Source organism: Mandrillus leucophaeus, unplaced genomic scaffold (genome assembly GCF_000951045.1).
Source record: "Mandrillus leucophaeus isolate KB7577 unplaced genomic scaffold, Mleu.le_1.0 Scaffold27, whole genome shotgun sequence".
NCBI lineage: Eukaryota > Metazoa > Chordata > Mammalia > Primates > Cercopithecidae > Mandrillus > Mandrillus leucophaeus.
The window spans coordinates 5,865,200-5,884,660 of record NW_012102809.1 but is presented as its reverse complement, the minus strand read 5'-3'; the positions used below and the strand labels follow the sequence as shown (position 1 = coordinate 5,884,660).

The window sequence follows — 19,461 nt, the reverse complement described above, 5'->3', positions numbered from 1 at the left end:
CTGGCTGTTTGCATCTCGTCTCTCCCCTAAAAGAAGAAAAGAGTGTCTTCTGGACTCAGTAAACGTGGCTGGCAATCATAGGAAGAGGAGGCACTTTTAAAGCCTGAAGCATCCATGTGGGAATACAAACACTGATTCTGGTTCCAAAGCCCACCTCACACGCAGCATGAAGTCATTCACGACTTACACTTCATCTCTACCTAGGGCCTTACAAACCTGGCAATGCCACCACTGTGACTCTTTAAGAGCGCCATATATATCCTACGTGTCCACACAACCGTGTACCCTGGAGTCCAGCGCTGTGGAGTGCCAAGCGGAATAAAACCATTCCTACTACAAAGTTAATGGTAAATACCACCTCTTCCCTCTCAGAGAGGGTAATAAAATCCTCCAGTGTGGGACCTCCCAAGCACACAGCAGAAGATATTAACACTGTTTCAGCCACAACGACTCCTGCTAAGACATACACAAAGCAACAGGGGAAAAATAACAGGCAGGCGATTTCCTCCACCATTGGCAATGGCGTAACTGGTCCCACAGCTGCTATTCTTCTGCTTGGCAGAAAGACCAGTGTGTGAAAGTGTAGTTCCACACTGTTTCCCTGGGACTCCTCTACACAGGGATCCCTCTGACTAGGGCTTGGATCATAAGATGATATGATCGTTTCTCTACCTCACAAGGAAATGAGAAATGGAGTATGGCACCAGTTAATGGGCCCTTCGTTCTGAAATCTGGGTGTGGGTTCAGAGGCACTAGGTTAAGTGATCACTCCCCTGCTCTCTAGCAAGCAGCAGAGGGGACAGTCCAACAGCATCCCAGCCTCAGGAAAAGCCACAGCACAGCCCTTTGGTCTTCGATCCTCTCATCAACCCATTCTCGAAGGAAACCATCTTCAGATCCCTGCAGGCTACACAGAGAGACATTGTAGACAGAAGGTTCACACACCAGCCTCCATAAAGCTGGTCGGTTGGGGGGCAGCCTGGATCTAAGAGCCAACACAGATCTAGAAGCAAATCCCAGCTTTATCACTTGCAGCTGAGTGACTTCAGGCCAGTTACTTAACCTCGCGCTGCTTCAATTTTGTCAAAAATAAGAATATCTCACAGAGTTTCTGTGACAATTCAGCATGGAAAAGTGTGTAAAAAACCTAACACAGTACCTGGCACCTCATAAACACTCAGTGGGTTGTTTTTTTTTTCACTGAATGTCATGAAATTCGGCTCATAATCTGAAATATCTCACTTTTTAATAAAATATGAAAAAATAAACATTTCTAAATTGTGTTCCTAACTGACATTTACTGTTCATTTACTATGTGGTAGGCACTGTGCTAAACATTTCCCATGCCTCCTCTCACTTCATGCTTACGCTGATGTGAGGCTGGCATATACACTGCACGATCATTACTTTCATTCCCACTTTGCAGATGAGGGAAATGTGACTGCGACAGCTTACATATCTAATCTCGGTTTACAGTAGAGAGTAAATGCCAGGATCAGAACCAGGTGTGTGGGACAGCACAGCCCCATGCTGCCCTCCACTGGAGCAGACAGTGCAACACCACATTAACTCAGCTTCCAACACAAAGCACACTCATGAGACCAAGAAGGCACGGTCTGTGTCCTTGTTCTCCTAACACACAACAGTGACATTTATGGTTTTAAAAAGAGAGAGAGAGAAAGAAAGAAAGAAAGAGAACCAAATAGTCATAGTCTAAGTTGAAAGACAAAAGGCGATATGGTTTGGCTGTGTCCCCACCCAAATCTCATCTTGAATTCCCATGTGTTGTGGGAGGGACCCAGTGGGAGGTAACTGAATCATGGGGGCAGGTTTTCCCATGTTGTTCTCATGATAGTGAATAAGTCTCATGAGATCTGATGGGTTTAAAAACAGGAATTTCCCTGCACAAGCTCTCTTCTCTTATCTGCCACCATGTGAGATATGCCTTTCATCTTCCGCCATGATTGTGAGGCCTCCCCAGCCATGTGAAACTGCGAGTCCATTAAGCCTAGTTTTCCTCCCAGTCTCAGGTCTGTTTTTATCAGCAATGTGAAAACAAACTAATACAGTACATTGGTGCCAGCAGAGTGGGGCACTGCTGAAAACACATCCAAAAATGCGGAAGTGACTTTGAAACTGTAAAAGGAAGAGGTCAGAACAGTTTGGAGGGCTCAGAAGAAAACAGAAAAATGTGGGAAAGTTTGAAATTCCCTAGAGACTTGTTGAATGGCTTTGACCAAAAGCTGATCGCGATATGGACAATGAAGTCCAGGCTGAGGTGGTCTCAGGTGGAGATGAGGAACTTGTTGGGAACTGGAGCAAAGGTAACTCTTGTTATGTTTCAGGAAAGGGACTGGCGGCATTTTGCCTCTGGTCTAGAGATTTGTGGAACTTTGAACTTGGGAGACATGATTTAGGGTATCTGGCAGAAGAAATATCTAAGCAGCAAAGCATTCAAAAGGTGACTTGGGTGCTGTTAAAGGTATTTGGCTTTATAAGGAAAGCAGAGCATAAAAATTTGGAAAATCTATAGCCTGACAATGCGATAGAAAAGAAAATCCCATTTTCTGAGAAGAAATTCAAGCTGGCTGCAGAATGTTAATCCCCAAGACAATGAGGAAAATGTCTCTGGGACATGTCAGAGGTATTGGTGGCAGCTCTTCTCATCACAGGCCTGGAGGTCTAGTAGCAAAAAGTGGTTTCATGGGCCAGGCCCAGGATCCCCATGATGTGTGCCTAGAGACTTGGTGCCCTGTGTCCCAGTCATTACTGGGGTCAACGCAGAGCTCGGGCCGTGACTTCAGAGGGTGCAGGCCTCAAACCTTAGCAGCTTCCATGTGGTGTTGAGCCTGCGAGTACACAGAAGTCAAGAATTGAGGTTTGGGAACCTCCACCTAGATTTCAGAAGATGCATGGAAACGCCTGGATGCCCAGGCAGAAGTTTGCTGTAGGGGCAGGGTCCTCATGGAGAACCTCTGCTAGGGCAGTGCAGAAGGGAAACGTGGGGTAGGTGCCCCCACACAGAGTCCCTACTGGGGCACCACTTAGTGGAGCTGTGAGAAGAGGGACGCCGTCCTCCAGACCCCAGAATGGTAGATCCACAACAGCTTGCACCAGGCACCTGGAAAAGCCGCAGACACTCAATACCAGCCCATGGAAGCAGCTAGGAAGGAGGCTGTACCCTGCAAAGCCACAGGAGCAGAGCTGCCCATCTTGCATCAGCACACGTCTTGCATCAGCCTGACCTGTACGTGAGACATGGAGTCAAAGGAGATCATTTTGGAGCTTTAAGATTTGACTGCCCCAGTGGATTTCACACTTGCATGGGGCCTGTAGCCCCTTTGTTTTGGCCAACTTCTCCCATTTGGAAAAGCTGTATTTACCCAATGTCAGTACTCCCATTGTGTCTAAGAAGTAACTAACTTGCTTTTGATTTTACAGGGTCATAGACAAAAACGACTTGCCCTGTCTCAGATGAGATTTGAGACTGTGAACTTTTGAGTTAATGCTGAAATGAGTTAAGACTTTGGGGGACTGTTGAGAAGGCATGACTGGTTTTGAAATGTGAGGACATGAGATTTGGGAGGGGACAGGGATGGAATGATACCGCCTGGCTGTGTCCCCACCCAAATCTCATCTTGAATTCCCATGCGTTGTGGGAGGGGCCCAGTGGGAGGTAACTGAATCATGGGGATGGGTCTCTCCCGTGCTGTTCTTGTTATAGTGAATAAGTCTCACGAGACACAATGGCTTTAAAAACGGGAGTTTCCCTGCACAAGCTCTCCTCTCTTTTCTGCCGCCATGTGAGATGTGTCTTTCACCTTCCGCCATGATTGTAAGGCCTCACCAGCCAGGTGGAACTGTAACTCCATTAAACCTGTTTTTCTTTCCAGTCTCAGGTATGTCTTTATCAGCAGTGTGAAAACAGACTAATACAAAATGTAAACCTCCACAGGCCAGAAACAAAACAGGAAGAGAGGATAAAGTGAGCCTGCTGGGCTTGGGGTCCACAACCAAGAAGAACCAGGAGCCTGCCTCCTGCAGGATGGCACACTGCGGGCTTGTGGCAGGAAGGAGGCAAAAAGCTTCAAGTCAGAGGCTGGGATGGGATAAGCTCCATGATGGTGCCAGAAGGAAGTCAAATACTGTCACCCAAATGCAGCATGGGGCTGTAGCCCTAAGGAGCTGTAAGATTAGGGATCCAAGTCTTGGGCATAGAATCAGCGCCAGCCCCTCATTGTATGGGTGCTAGACATCTGATGGATCCCTAGGAAATCTCATTCTGGATTTCAAGCCTAGAGAATTGGGTGGAATCATCTGCAAAACCACTTATAGGGTGAAAAGCAAGAGACGGGGGATAGGGGAGAAGGACAGGAAGAAAGAAAACAGAGAAAGGGTAAAGAACAAAAAAACCTTCCTCTGAATATGACCCTGCAACCCAAAATTCTAAAACACATGGATAAATCTAATGCTAAGTAATACAGCCAGCAAAACAAATAATCAAACATTAACTTACCTCAGATAAGATTATTTTTATGAAACAATCTGAAACTTTAAAATAAGTGTGTTTTAGATATCCTAAAAGATACATGAAAGCATAACTCACTGATGTGTTCTAGAAAATAAAATTCATAAAAATTTTGGTTTTGTAAACCAGATCTTAAAATGCATCTTCAGGATTGTATCCATCTCCCAGTCAAATTCTTCTGTGAGAAGGAAAACACTAGCCACCCTTTCAAAGAGTTCCTGTCACAAACATTAAGCTGCATCGAAAAGAAGACCAAAAAAGGCACAGACAGTAAGTGATGAGAGAGATGTAAGAATATAATGAAGGCGAAGAGGGGAATGAGATGTAATAAAAATTGCAGGAAGGAAGGTCCAGAGGGAGTAGTCAAACGATTCAAATGAAAAAGAGAAACTTCCACATCTGGACAGGACAGAATAATAAACCAGTTTTACCCCTCCATATGAAAAACTAAAAAATAAAATAAAATAAAAAACAGACAAATATATAAAATAACACCACTCAAAACATGGGACACCAGTTGACCAAGGACACAGACCCCCCAGAGGGGCGAGACCTAACTAACATTGCTCTAGGAAGGAAGGAGAGCATGGGAGAGCTCAACAGTCTCTTTGATTTGAGGAGACAGAGCCGGGAGTCTGGACAAGCCAGGATAGCTAGAATTCTCAGGGCAGAGTAAAGGAGAGACGAGAGCTGTGCAGAGAACTCTGGAGATCTGCAGAGGAACCCCTTCAGTATTCAGCTGAACACCGATCCTGTGTGTTGAAAAATCTACCTGCGGTCGGGGAACAAATCCTCAAAAGGATTAGAGGGAATAAAGATGGAGCTCACACAGGACCAGGAATAGTGCCAGTTCTCAACAGCCAAGCGGAAAAGCCTCATAATTCATGGGTTATCAATTACAGAGCTGAGACAGGTCTGGCATAGGTAGTGGGCAAAACTATCCCCAGACTAAACTCTATACTAGTCCTGCCTAATAAGGCTTAAAAAGACCTAAAAGGATCAAAGTGTTTCTAAGTAATCCCAGAACAAAGCTCATGGATATTAGGAAGGTAAAAATATCCAATGCATCAGAAGGTAAAATTAATGATGTTTGGCAATATCCTACAGTAAATTACCAGGCATGCAAAATAGAAACAAAATACAGAAAGAACAGAAAAATCAAAAGCAATTCACCAAGGAATGACGGATGTCGGAATTAGTAGGAAAAAATGAGTTAAAATATGTATTATAATAATATTTGCTATGTTCAAAAAGTTAGACGAAAGACTAAACATTTTAAGTTGAAACAGGGATGATATTAAAAATATCCAAACTGAAGCAAATGAATGAAAAATACACAGGATGGAGTTAATAGAAAATTAAACACTGTAGAGGAAATATTGGTAAATTTGAAGATAAAGCAATATTAATTATCCAAAATGCAATACAGAAGAAAAAAAAATCACTGAAAGAAAAATGAACAGAGCACCAGCAGTGGAAAAGTTTTAAGTGGCCACATACACATGCAAGTGGAGTACCTAAAGGACGAGAGTGACAGAAAATATCTGAAGAAATAACTGACCGAAATTTCCAAGATTTCATGAAAAACATAAATCCAAGAAGCTCAACCAATTCCAAACATAAGAAATCTGAAGAAAACTTTAACTACGTACATCATAACCAAACTGCCTAAAATCAGTGACAAACAAAACACTGCAAAACCAGTCAGAGAGAAGAGACACATTAGGTACAGAAAAACAAAGACAAAAGCAAAGTTGAGAGCAGATTCCTCACAGGAAACAGTGCAAGTGAGAAGAGATAGGAATAACATCTCTAAAAACTGAAAAGGGCCAGGGCACAGTGGCTCACACCTGTAATCCAAGCACTCTGGGAGACAGAGGGAGGAGAATCACTTGAGGCCAGGAGTTCAAGACCATCCTGGACAACATGGTGAGACCCCATCTCTCTATAATTTTTTTTTTAAGTTTAAAAGTTAGCAGGGTGTGGTGGTGCACACCTGTAGTCCCAGGTCTTCAGAAGGCTGAAGTAAGAGGATCCTTTGAGCCCAGGACTTGGGGGCTGCAGTGGGCCATGATCACGCCATTGTACTCCAGCCTGAGTGACAGAGCAAGACTCAATCTCAAAAATAAATAAATAAAAGTAAAAAAACTATTAATCTAGAATTCCTTTCCCATGAAAATATCTCAAAAAAAAAAGACAAGATGAAGGCTTTATCGGACATACAAATGCAAAAGAATTCATCAGTAGCAGAAGCAGGCCTTCGGTTGTACAGAAGGAAAAATCGGTTGGGAACTCAGATGAAGAACACTGCAGATGGTAAGGACCTAGCAGATATAAAGGCTTTTCTTCTTATGTAAATCTCTTTAAAAGCTGATCAACTACTCAAAGCAAAAATAATCATAACATATTTAGGAGTTGATAGCATACATAAGAATTAAAATATGTGACGGCACAAAGGCCAAGATGGGAAAAAGGGAAGTCTGCTGCTCTTATCCTATACAGGAGTGGGGTAACAACACTCAAAGTGAGACTGTGATAACTGTAAACCCTAAAGCAACTGCTACAATAACAAAACAAAAAGTTACAGCTCATAAGACAAAGGAAATAAAATGGAGTAATAAAAAATACAATTAATCCAAACAAAGTAAGAGAAGAAACAAAATGTTACTCATAGAAAACAAATAGCAAAATGATCATTTAAATCCAACTACATCAACAATAACATCAAATGCAAACAATCTAATTAAAATCACTTTGAAAAAAGAACAAAGCTACAAGAATTCAACCGATTTCAAGACTTATTATAAAGCTACTGTGATAAAGACAGTGAAGTATTGGGTCAAGATAGACAAATAATAGATGCATGGAACAGAACAGAGAGTCCAGAAATAGCCCCAGACATATATGGTTAATTGATTCCAGACAACGGTACAAAGGCTTTGCAGTGCAGAAGGAAAGGTCATTTCAACAAATGATGCTGGAACAACTGGATATCAATATGCAAAACAAAATTTCAATCCGTACCTCAGATCATCCATAAAATTCTTCAAAGTAATCATAAATCTAAATATAAAACTGAAACTATAAAACTTCTACAAGAAAACATAGTAGAAAAATCTTTGTGACCTTGGGTTAGGAAAGATGTCTGAGAAACAATATCAAAAGCAAAATCCATAAGAGAAAAAAATTGGTTAATTGGGTTTCATCAAAGTTAAGGAACTTCTGCTCTTTGAGGGACAACATTAATAAAAAGGCTGAGTGAAAATATTGCAAATCCCACATCCCACAAAAGAATCATATCCAAAATTCAAAAGAATCATATTCAAAATTCACAAAGTTTCAAAAATCAATAAAAAGATAATAGGGTCAGGTGCAGTAGCTCACACCTCTAATCCTAGCACTTTGGGAGGCCAATGTGGGCAGACTGCTTGAACCCCAAGAGTTCAAGGCCAGCCTGGACAATATAGTGAGACCCTATCTTCACAAAATATGAACAACTTAGCTGACACTGTGATGAGTGCCTGTAATCCCAGCTACTTGGGAGGCTTAAGTGAGAGGATCACTTGACCTGGGAGGTCAAGGATGCAGTGAGCTAAGATCATGCCACTTCACTTCAGCCTGGGCAAAAGAGCAAGACCAAAAAAAAAAAAAAAAGGAAAGAAAGAAAACAAACGGGCAAAATATTTGAATACTTTGCCAAATAGTTACATGAATGCAAATAAGTACATAATATTCAGCATCATTATCGACTAAGAAAATACAAATTAGGCAGGGAGCGGTGGCTCATGCCTGTAATCCCAACACTTTGGGAGGCCGAGGTGGGTGAATCACCTGAGGTCAGGAGTTCCAGGCCAGCCTGGTTAACATGGTGAAACCCTGTCTTTACTAAAAATACAAAAATTACCCAGGTATGGTGGCGTGCACCTGTAATCCCAGCTACTTGGGAGGCTGAGGTGGGAGAGAACTGCTTGAACCCAGGAGGTGGAGGTTGCAGTGAACTGAGATCGCACCACTGCACTCTAGCCTTGGCAAGAGAGCAAGACTCTGTCTCAAAACGAGAAAAGAAAAGAAAAGACAAATTAAAATCATAATCAGATACTACTACACTCCTATCAGAATGGCTAAAATTACAATGACTATAATAAGTGCCAGCAAAGATGAGGAGCAACTTCCACTCCTAGGCACTACTAGCGGAAATGTAACATGGTACAACCAGTTGAACAATTTGACAGTTTCTTTAAAAGTTAGTCATGGCCGGGTGCGGTGGCTCATGCCTGTAATCCCAGCACTTTGGGAGGCCGTGGCAGGTGGATCATGAGGTCAGGAGATCCAGACCAGCCTGACCAAGTTGGTGAAACCCCATCTCTACTAAAAATACAAAAAAAATTACCCAGGCGTGCTGGCGGGCGCCGTAATCTCAGCTCCTTGTGGGGCTGAAGCAGAGAATTGCTTGAACCCAGGAGGTGGAGGTTGCAGTAAGCCGAGATCGTGCCGCTGCACTCCAGTCTGGGCAACACAACAAGACTCTGTCTCAAAAAAGCAAAAAAACAGTCATAGACCTACCATGCAGACATTCCATTTGTAGCTATTTACTCAAGAAAAATAAAAGCTATGTCCATACAAAGACTTGTCCACAAATATTTCTAGAAGCTTCATTTGTAATAGCCAAAACCTGGAAACAACCCAAATAGCCAACAAGAGGTGGATGAATAAACATATTGTAGAATATCAACACCATGTAACCCCCTACTTAGTAGCAAAAAGGAATGAAGTATTGATAACATGCTACAAAATGCATGCATCTCAAAATAATTATGCTGTGTGAAAAAAGCCAGAGAGAATACATACAATAGGATTTCACTGAACATAAATCTAGAAAATGCTAACCAACCTACAGTAACAGAAAGCAGATCACTAGTTACCTAGGCCTGGTGGGTAGGGAGAGTGGGCAGAAGAGGTGGTAGAGGGACAGTGAAGGAGCAGAAGGAAACGTTTTGGGGTGATGAGTATATCTTGATTGTGGTGATGGTGTAGTGTGTGTATAATTATGTCAAAAGTTATTAAATGGTACACTTTAGCTTATTGGAAGCCCATTATAATTCAACAAATAAAAGAGTAAGCAGAAAGATTCAGCATGATAAATTTTTTCCCCAATCTATTGAATTTTATAATTTGGAAATCAATTGTGACCTCAACAGAAACCATTACAATGAACTAACCACCACTGCCTGTGTTGGGCAGTAATTGGAAGGTATATTTCATAAACTGTAGCTGAAAGGACAGCAAGTTTCCAGAGAAAGATGGATAGTCAAATAATGGTAGCTGTTTGTTTTATTGTGAGATGACATAGTTTAGAATATATTTAAAGCTGATGAAACAAAATTCTAGAGAAACTGATGGGCTGGTAATCAGCAGTCCAGCTAAGCACAAAATCCACACCCAGTCACCTAGATTTTTTCAGTAAAATACAGCTTTTACTCTGACAAAGACTAGAAAAACACAGACTGAAAAACTGGTGTAGAATAACAGAAAAAAGGAATTTGTACAGTGAGCTGACCAAAAATAGAAAGAAGAGAGCCACCAACCTTGACTTGGCTAAGGTGGCACATCTGAGCCGCTACAGGAGCGGGAAGCACAAAGAGATTTGGGCACCAATCCAAGGCTAGGCTTTCAAGGAGTGTCTAGTGCAAGTCAAAGGAGTGAATGAGTTAAAGTGGTTGATAACAGAGTTCCGATAACTAACTTTATACTGATGATCAATTCCTCAGTAGAGCTAGGAGAGGCCAGAAGAGAAGTGGCTGAAATCAATCAGGAAATTGAGCTTTCCATGAACCTAAAGAGTAGAAAGAGAATCTTCCTTCTCCCCCTAAATCTTAATGGTTTCTAGGTCACCTGTATACCAACCACCTAAGAGTTATTAGTAGCAGTAAAAATAGTTTGTAATGGGTGTAGTCCCAGGCACACTGATGGTTTTCATTACAGTAGCCCTAAAATCTTCAGTGCCTTTTTCTCTGTATCTTAAGATCCAATAATTTTATTTTAATTAACATAAAACCCCAAATAATTTCAATTTATTATTTCCCTAGATTAGTGAACCTCTCTGTTATCCTCTGCCCAACTGCCATAGAATCAGGAAGGTTTTTGGGCTCCTTAAAAGTATCATAGTTCAGCTCAATCACTGCTATCTCAACTTTTCTCTAAAGAGGTTCCCTTGTACCAATTCCTTAGCCCCGAAAGATCAACCCTAGTATACATTTTCCCCATTCACTAGACATCTAAGGAAAAGTGGGTCTTAGGCCTCCCTCCACCTGATTCCTAGGGTGATGTCTTATTTCCACTGAGTCCCTCCACTGGCTTAAAGCGAGGCACTTCACTTTTCATAGTTAATGATCCCAAGTCTCAGAGGTTGAAGGTGTTGGCCCGTTTTTATCGGAAAGAGCAACCTGCTCTAGACTACATCTAAGCTACGATGAGGCGAGTACAGACAAGTCAAAATGGCTTGAATGCAACAACTGCCGTGGCTACTTCACTGTCAAGCGGTACTCTGAGAAGGATAACACTCCCCAAGCCAGGCAACACCAGCCAGCCCAAAAGAGCTGATTTAAAAATTTATTAAAGTGATACACACTTAAAACTTTTGATGTGATTCCATTTAGGAAGAATGTAGCACTAACAATTAATTATAAACCTAATTCTTACTCTCAATCCCTTTCACTTCATTTATACTAACACAGCCTCATGGATAAAAAATATGAAAACATATGGAAGACATGATTCCTTATTACCATGATCAAGTGATTTCACTCCTGACCAGGACATCACTCACAACACAGGGCCCTAGAACGTTTCTGCTGGATGGGACCGTATATAGGTCCCTATGCAGGCTGGGCTGGCAAGCAAGTTATCTGAAGGGAATCAACACCTGTGGATGGAAGACAGTGGCAGCAAACTGGGCAGAGGGAGAAGCCAACAAACTACAATCAGGCCAGTGAAGCCTTTACCTTGCCAGAGGTCTGGAGCAGACAGCCCATTAGAATGGCCCATGGAGGGCCTTTGTATTCTTGCCACATTCAGTCTTCGGATGTGGGCTGCCCTGGGAAGGGCATGTCTTTGGGCAAGGAGGCTCCCTGCAGCTAAGGCAGTTCCCCAAGAAGCTGACAGCTGGAGGCGATCTGCAATCCCATCAGCCTGGACCCTTGGAGGGGATGCTGGGAGGTGCACTTCAATGACCACCACAGGTCTTTCAACAAGCAAAGACAAGACATGACTCCCCCATGGTGACATACCTTGTCAAAAACAGAGGGTCCCAATCCATCTCTCCTTCACACTAATTAATCTAAACCGTGCTATGAGGCCAATCCTTTAGAAAGGGAAATGCCAATGTTTAGCAAAGAAATTGTGCCAAAGAAAGGCTGTAAACTCAAGGACAGAAAGAGAAATTTAAAAGTTAGAAATCCTAAATCCCCACCTTAGTTACTCTGAAAGAAATGGTCTACCAAGCACAGTACAAAATATACAGAAAACACTTGAGAAATATTAAAAATGACAACAAAATCCACAAGCATAAAAATAGTCTAAAGGGTTATTTTATTTCTTTCTTTCTAATTCTAAAATGATAACCTCTCTTATAATAGCCTTAGGATGCTGGTACAATTGAAATGTTAGCAGAAAATAATAAACCACATTTGGACAGGAAAAAAACCTGAAACTAAAGCAGCTGTAATAACACACTGCCACAAGGAAATAGTGTGTTCCAATTTTTAATTTTGCTTTTCAAGAACAAAGGAATCCAATAATAATAATAACAAAAGGTGAAAAGCCTAGACCATAAACACAAATATAAAAAGAGTTGCTGAATATTTCTGAGGCCTGTAGAGGCAGTTCCCATTCATCACTAACTGTAGAAAGAGTGAACCTTAAGTTTTTAAATGGTCTTTGCTACCCAGAATGTAACTGGATATGATGTAGTAAATGGAGGCTTTACCACAAGCTAGCTACCAGGAGGCGCAGAATGGGGAGAGAAGGTAAAGGAAAGAGTCAGAGGCAGCACCTAGAGAGAGGTCATTTTTTTTTTTTTCTTTTTAAAAGAGACAGGATCTCAGTCTACTGCCCAGGTTGGAGTACAGTAGCATGATCAAGTCTCCCCGCAGCCTTGGACTTCTGGGCTTAAGCAATCCTCCTGCCTCAGCCTCCTAAGTAGCTGGGACTACAGGCGTGAGCCATTGCGCCTGGCCCTGAGGGGATTTTTGTTTTGTTTTGTTTTTGGGGGGGGGGGATGACATCGTGGCTTTTGTAGGCCTCACAGTCTCTGAAATATTACTGATAAGATTTCTTTGTATCTTATCAAAAAGCTAACTTCTGGTATGGCCGTAGAAGTCAGACTGGGGGCTCCAACTGCCTCAAATACTTACCAGCCCTGTGATTTTTACGTGGCACTTTATTTCTCTGTGTCTAGGTTCCGTCATCTGAAAAACGGAGATTGTAACACCCGTATCATAGATGCAGGTCAAAAGAAAAAAACTCCTTGTCAACATGCTTAGCACAGGGTTTCACACTGCTACTATTATCTCTATTGTTACCATTATCACCATTATTATTGCTATTATTAATCTAAATTTAATCCGGGTTGATGGCACCTAGATAGGTTTACCAAGATGTTTTTCAGAAGCTAGCAAAATTACTTAATAAACCAACCAACAGCAAGAACCCAAAACCCATAACTAAATAGTGCTTCTGAAATGCCTGAAATAGAACAAGGTGGCCAGGCACGGTGGCTCACACCTGTAATCCCAGCACTTTGGGTGTCCGAAGTGGGTGAATCACCTGAAGTCAGTAGTTCAAGACCAGCCTGGCCAACATGGTGAAAACCCATCTCTACTAAAAATACAACATACAAAAAAGTAACCAGGTGTGGTGGTGCACACCTATAATCCCAGCTACACAGGAGGCTGAAGCTTGAGAATCGCTTGAACCCAGGAGGTGGAGGTTGCAGTGAACTGAGATCACGCCACTGCACTCCAGCTTGGATGACAGACTCCGTCTCAAAAAAAAAAAAAAAAAAAAAAAACCACAAAAACGAACAAAGCACTTTTCTCTAGATTTCAGAAGAAACAGCTGAGAATCCTGAAACAGTTGTTAACATTCAGTGTGAGCATGAAGGAAGCACACAGCACTGTCTGTGTTCTGTGATAAAGACCCACTCACCCCTTCTAGTTCATCAGATGGGCCCGGGCTCCGGTCACCTTCCCACTTCACATCTCCCCCGAGAGGCAATACAGCGGACATCACAAACACGGCAAACACAATTGGGGACAAGCTCACACACCCCTACAACAACAGCTCATGGCAACACACCCGGAAGAAATACACCAGGGCATGGCAAGGATATGTGAATGAGGTGCCTTTCAGCGGTCTCAGGATGCCTGGCCACCGTGTGGATGGGGTTAACAATGACCATGGCTCAAAGGAAAGAAGAAAAAGAAAAGGCTTTCTTCCCAGATAGATTCTAGTGTATGAGAACCAACGTGTATTCTCCAAGCAGGTGAATTTTTAAACTTTAATTCCATTCCATGATTCTGCCAACTCAGTCTCACAGACAAAAAATTTGAACATTTATAAAATAGCAATATCGATATGTAATAAAAGCTGACTACCGAAGTCTAGGCTGACAATATTTTTTAAAAAATAAAGCAAACATATGCCTAAATGAAAGAAGCTACAACTTCACTGCTATTCTAAAATTTAAGATTCTTTATTTTTTCTTTTTTGGAGACGGAGTCTCGCTCTGTCATCCAGGCTGGAGTGCAGTGGCACAATCTCAACTCACTGCAACCTCCGCCTCCCAGTTTCAAGTGATTCTCCTGCCTCAGGCTCCGGAGTAGCTGGGACTACAGGTGCCCGCCACCATGCCTGGCTAATTTTTTGTATTTTTAGTAGAGACGAGGTTTCACCATGTTAGCCAGGATGGTCTCGATCTCCCGAGCTAGTGATCCGCCCGCCTCAGCCTCCCAAAGTGCTGGGATTACAGGCGTGAGCCACCACGCCCGGCCCAAATTTAAGATTCTTAATTCTTGTCCAGGATCGTGCCCACCATGTCAGGATGGGCATCACAGTCAGAAAAGTTATATATTGCAGAAATGGTTTTTTATAAGGAAACCTGCCATCTGGTTTTGAAAGCTCCGCAAATATGAATATAAAAAATAATACAAAGGAAAGTCTAGGACCATATTTTCAGAGAGATATATATCCTGAAACACCTTGGAAAGCTTACATAATCTATACAGAGGCTAGTACATGGCTTATTTTTTAAAAATATCTGCTGGTGCAGATATGAAAGCCACTATCAGCACCAGTAAGGCTGTGGTGCCACAGTCTGGTGGTACACTGCTCCTTCTCGCTTCCTTAGACGTGATAAAGGCAAATCAACCACAACCGTTATTCTTTGATCGTATTACTCTTTCCTCATGTGCTCCCTGCTTTTACTGTCTTGTCTTAACTTTCCTTCCCTTCCCTCCTCCTTCCCTTTGTTCATATTTACGCATTTATTTGATATTTTCTACTTACAAGGCATCTTTCACGTTATCTTGTTTTATTCTCAAGTGAAGTAAGTATCATCGCAACTTTTAAAAGTTAGAAAACTGAGATCTGAAGTGCTGCGTGACCTGTTCAGGACTTCAGAGTAAGGGGATGAACAAGAGCTTCATTTTAAATTTTCTGATTCTACACTACCATTTCTCCACGGTCATAAGAGTCTGCTGTCAATCATTTTTCTTCCCCTTGCCTCTTCTTTCCTTCTTTCCATAGACTGTGCTGCATCATGCTTGCTCTCCACGAGTACTTGTGTCACCTACTTTGTCATTTTTCACCCCATTCGTCTGCCCCTCCCCTTGCTTATCCCTTCCCAAGGCTAATTCCCACTTCTCCTCTAGGTGTCAGTATGCATGTGCCTCACCAGGAGCCTTCCAGGAGCACAGGCTGGGTTCAGGAGGAGGCGCCTTGCCTGTGGCACCAACAGCAAATCATTTGATCATAGAAATGTGTAGGATGACATAAATAAGGAGGGTGCTAAAAAAATTCTCTCCATAGTTTGACAACAGAAAAATTCAGATGAGCCTGAATCTTTCTGTAAAGACAGAACACTATCTCCTTAAAATACCAGAATCCCTTCTACCTTACCCTGCCTGTAAAATGGCCTGAACAGCACAACCCATCTCCCTGTATTTGTGTTAAATAGATTATATAACTGTTTAAAATATTACAATTCCTTTCTTTTATCATGAAAGCAAAGAGATGCTGGCTATCATAGGTTTTTCACATCAGCAATTTCTATTTGAAACCTATTTCACTATTATGCCATTTTAATGAAATATATCAAACCTAGAGGCCGGAAGAGAAAATAGCAACCACACATATACTCATTATCCAGTTTTATCAAACTATAACATTTTGTCATATTTAACTTTAGTTTTTAAAAAGTAAAACATTATAAATACATTTGAAACATGGTTTCCACCCCTCCCTAATGCCATTTCCCACTTCCTAGAAAAACATTACCTTGAAGTTGATGTACACTTTTTGAAAATATATCTATATAAAAAATATACGGGATTAGCTAGTGGTTTCTTATATATTACATGAACTATGCATTTGGCAATATGGCAGTCAAGATATTCTAACAAACCTTGCTAAACAGAGCAGGAGAGGCTTAATAAATTACAACAAGATTCTCTTTAAATACATATTTGAGTTCAGGCATAAGTAGGGGAAATCTGGAGTATGAAAAAATAGAGGTGAATCAAGAATAGTGAGTACTAAAGTCCCAGTTGGAAGAATGGTGACCATGAATCCTAACTAAAGCCAGAACTTTGTGCTACACTCTATTTCTCTACATCTTTGTCAACAATTCAAAATGTTAGATTGAAAAAATTACTTCCCATTTGAAAATGCTCCTGGTGGTTTTCTTTTGTTTTGCCCTGAATACTAATAAAGATAAGCATCTTTTCATATATTTATTGGTCATTCTATATATATCATTTGCCACCTTCATGTTCACCCATTTTTCTCTTAAGTTGCAATTTCTGTTTGCTTATATGGAGGAGTCCTTTATAAATGCCAAATGTGTATTTGACATACCATGGGACTCCTGTTAGAATGGCTACAATTAAAATGACTACCCTTATCAAGTGTTGCTGAAGATGTACAGCAACTGGAATTTTCATAGACCACTGGTGGGAATTGAGATGGTGCAACCACTTCAGGAAATAGTTTAGCAGTTTTGCTGTTTTTTTTAAGTTAAACATACACCCACTATTTGATCTAGTCATTCCCTCTTGGGTATTTACTCAAGAGAAGTAAAAACTTAGGACCCAGAAAGAATCATCCATGAATGTTCAGCGATGCTTTACTGGTAAGAGCAAAAAACTGGAAACTACCCAGATATCTATCAATGAGTGGATGCATAAACAAATCACGGAATTGAATACTTTATAAATGCTAAATATGTATTTGACATACCACGGGACTCCTGTTAGAATGGCTACAATGAAAATGACTAACCCTATCAAGTGTTGCTGAAGATGTACAGCAACTGGAATTTTCATAGACCACTGGTGGGAATTGAGATGGTGCAACCACTTCAGAAAATAGCTTAGCAGTTTTTTTGTGTTTTTTTTTTTCAAGTTAAACATATACCTACGTTTATGCGGAGTGAAAACTTAGGACCCAGACAGACTCATCCATGAATGATCACAGCTGCTTTGCTGATAACAGCAAAAAAACTAGAAACTACCCAGATACCTACCAATGAATGTATGGATAAACAAATCGTGGAATGGAATACTGATTAACAATAAAAAGGAATCAACTACTGATATACAGTATGACATGGATGAATTTCAACATAATTATTTTAAGTAAAACAAGCCAGACAAAAAAGAGCACATATTCTAAGGTTCCATTTATATAAACCTAAAAAATGCAAACTAATTAATGGCACCAGAAAGCAGATCACATGTGGCCTGTGGTGAGATGTGGTAAGCGCAGAAGGGAAGGACTGCCAATGAGCAGGAGGAAACTGCTGGGGACAATGAAGGTGTTCATCTATTGATTCTGCTGGTAGCTTCATGGCATGAACTTGCAAGACGTCAAAACTTGTAAGACTGTGCAAGTACGTTCATGTTCAGTTCATTGTATGTCAACTTATCAAAATGTATACTTTAGATATGTATAGCTTACTTTATGTTAATTATACCTCAACAAAACTGATTTTTAAAAAAGCTCACGAGAATAAGACAGTAAAGGAGAATCCCAACCACAGTAGGTATCTGTCTTCTCAGATAAGAAATATAAGTATTTCTTAAAGATAGTCACAATTAAGAAAATCCACCAACCTTCTCTTTATATCGTGCTTTAAAAAAACAAAATACATCTCAATTAAGTTAAAAATAGTTGGAGTGGGAAGGTGGCATTACTGAAAACAAGTATTTTTTGAAAAATAAAGGCAAGTGACTAAGTGAGGTCTACATTGTAACAATATCGTTCCTCCTGCAGGAAATAATATACTGTTAGTATTTTTGCTGTTGATAGTGGTAATCAGTATGGCAATATGTAAAGTTTTCCACTGGTTCATTCACATGGTTAAGAACCTAGCTCCACTGGGCCGGCGTGGTGGCTCACGCCTGTAATCCCAGCACTTTGGGAGGCCGACGTGGGCAGACCATGAGGTCAGGAGATCAAGACCATCCTGGCTAACACGGTGAAACCCCATCTCTATTAAAAATACAAAAATTAGCCAGGCGTGGTAGCGGGCGCCTGTAGTCCCAGCTACTCAGGCTGAGGCAGGAGACTGGCGTGAACGCAGGAAGCAGAGCTTGCAGTGAGCCGAGATCATGCCACTGCACTCCAGCCTGGGTGACAGAGCGAGACTCCGTCTCAAAAAACAAAAAAAACCTTGCTCCACTGATTACATCCTCATGTAATAACATAATAATATACTCCTAATCAGCCTGTATATTTTCACTCCATTGATGACATTGATCTCAATCCATTATCATTCTTAGCAAAGGTTATAAGCATTTTTCTTTCTCTAGCTAAAAGTTTCTGAGAGTCAATCTGAAGCCACAAGTGAAACATTTCATACCTGATCTCACTACAGTTTTCAGTCAAATCACAGTCAAAACTTTGTTTCATGCATGAAATTATTTAAAATATTGTATCAAATTACCTTCAGGCTATGTGCATAAAGTGTATATGAAATACAAATGAATTTCGTGTTCAGACTTAGCTCCCATCCCCAAGACATCTCATTATGTATACGCAAGAATTTCAGGCCAAGCGCAGTGGCTCACGCCTGTAATCCCAACACTGTGGGAGGCTGAGGTGGGCGGATGATGAGGCCAGGAGTTTGAGACCAGCTTGGCCAACATGGTAAAACCCTGTCTCTACTAAAAATACAAAAATTAGCCAAGTGTGGTGATGGGCGTAATCCCAGCTACTCAGAGGCTGAGACAGGAGAATTCCTTGAACCCGGGAGGTGGAGGTTGCAGTGAGCTGAGATTGCACCACTGCACTCCAGCCTGGGCGACAGAGCAAGACTCTGTCTTGGGGAAAAAAAAAAAAGAATTTCAAAATCTGAAAAAACAAAACAAAACAAAACAAAAACAAATCCAAAACACTTCTGTCCCAAGGATTTCAGATAAAAGACACCCAACCTGCGTTTGAGGACTTACCGTCTCCAAAAAGATGTGCCACGAGCCTGGTAAGCGTCTGCTTAAGATCAAACTCTACAAGCTTCACGGCCTCCATGGTGTGTGTCTCTTGTTTATGCACAGAGCGAGAACTCTGTTCAAAGAGCTGCAGGTTTTCTCCATCCTTTATACCAGCAAATAACTGTAAACCAACAGGAAAGGATAAATAAAGAAAATATCCTGGCCCAT

The 19,461-nt window shown here is 41.3% G+C and overlaps 1 protein-coding gene across 3 annotated transcripts in view; it reads right to left on the bottom strand.

Moving 5' to 3' along the window:
- Positions 1–19,461, bottom strand: part of FARS2 (phenylalanyl-tRNA synthetase 2, mitochondrial) — a 547,898-nt gene that overhangs the window by 350,016 nt on the left and 178,421 nt on the right. For all 3 annotated transcript variants that reach the window (XM_011984592.1, XM_011984594.1, XM_011984591.1), the window contains one exon: positions 19,255–19,414. In XM_011984592.1, coding sequence (XP_011839982.1) covers positions 19,255–19,414 — 160 coding nt within the window. The remainder of the gene's footprint in view (positions 1–19,254; positions 19,415–19,461) is intronic.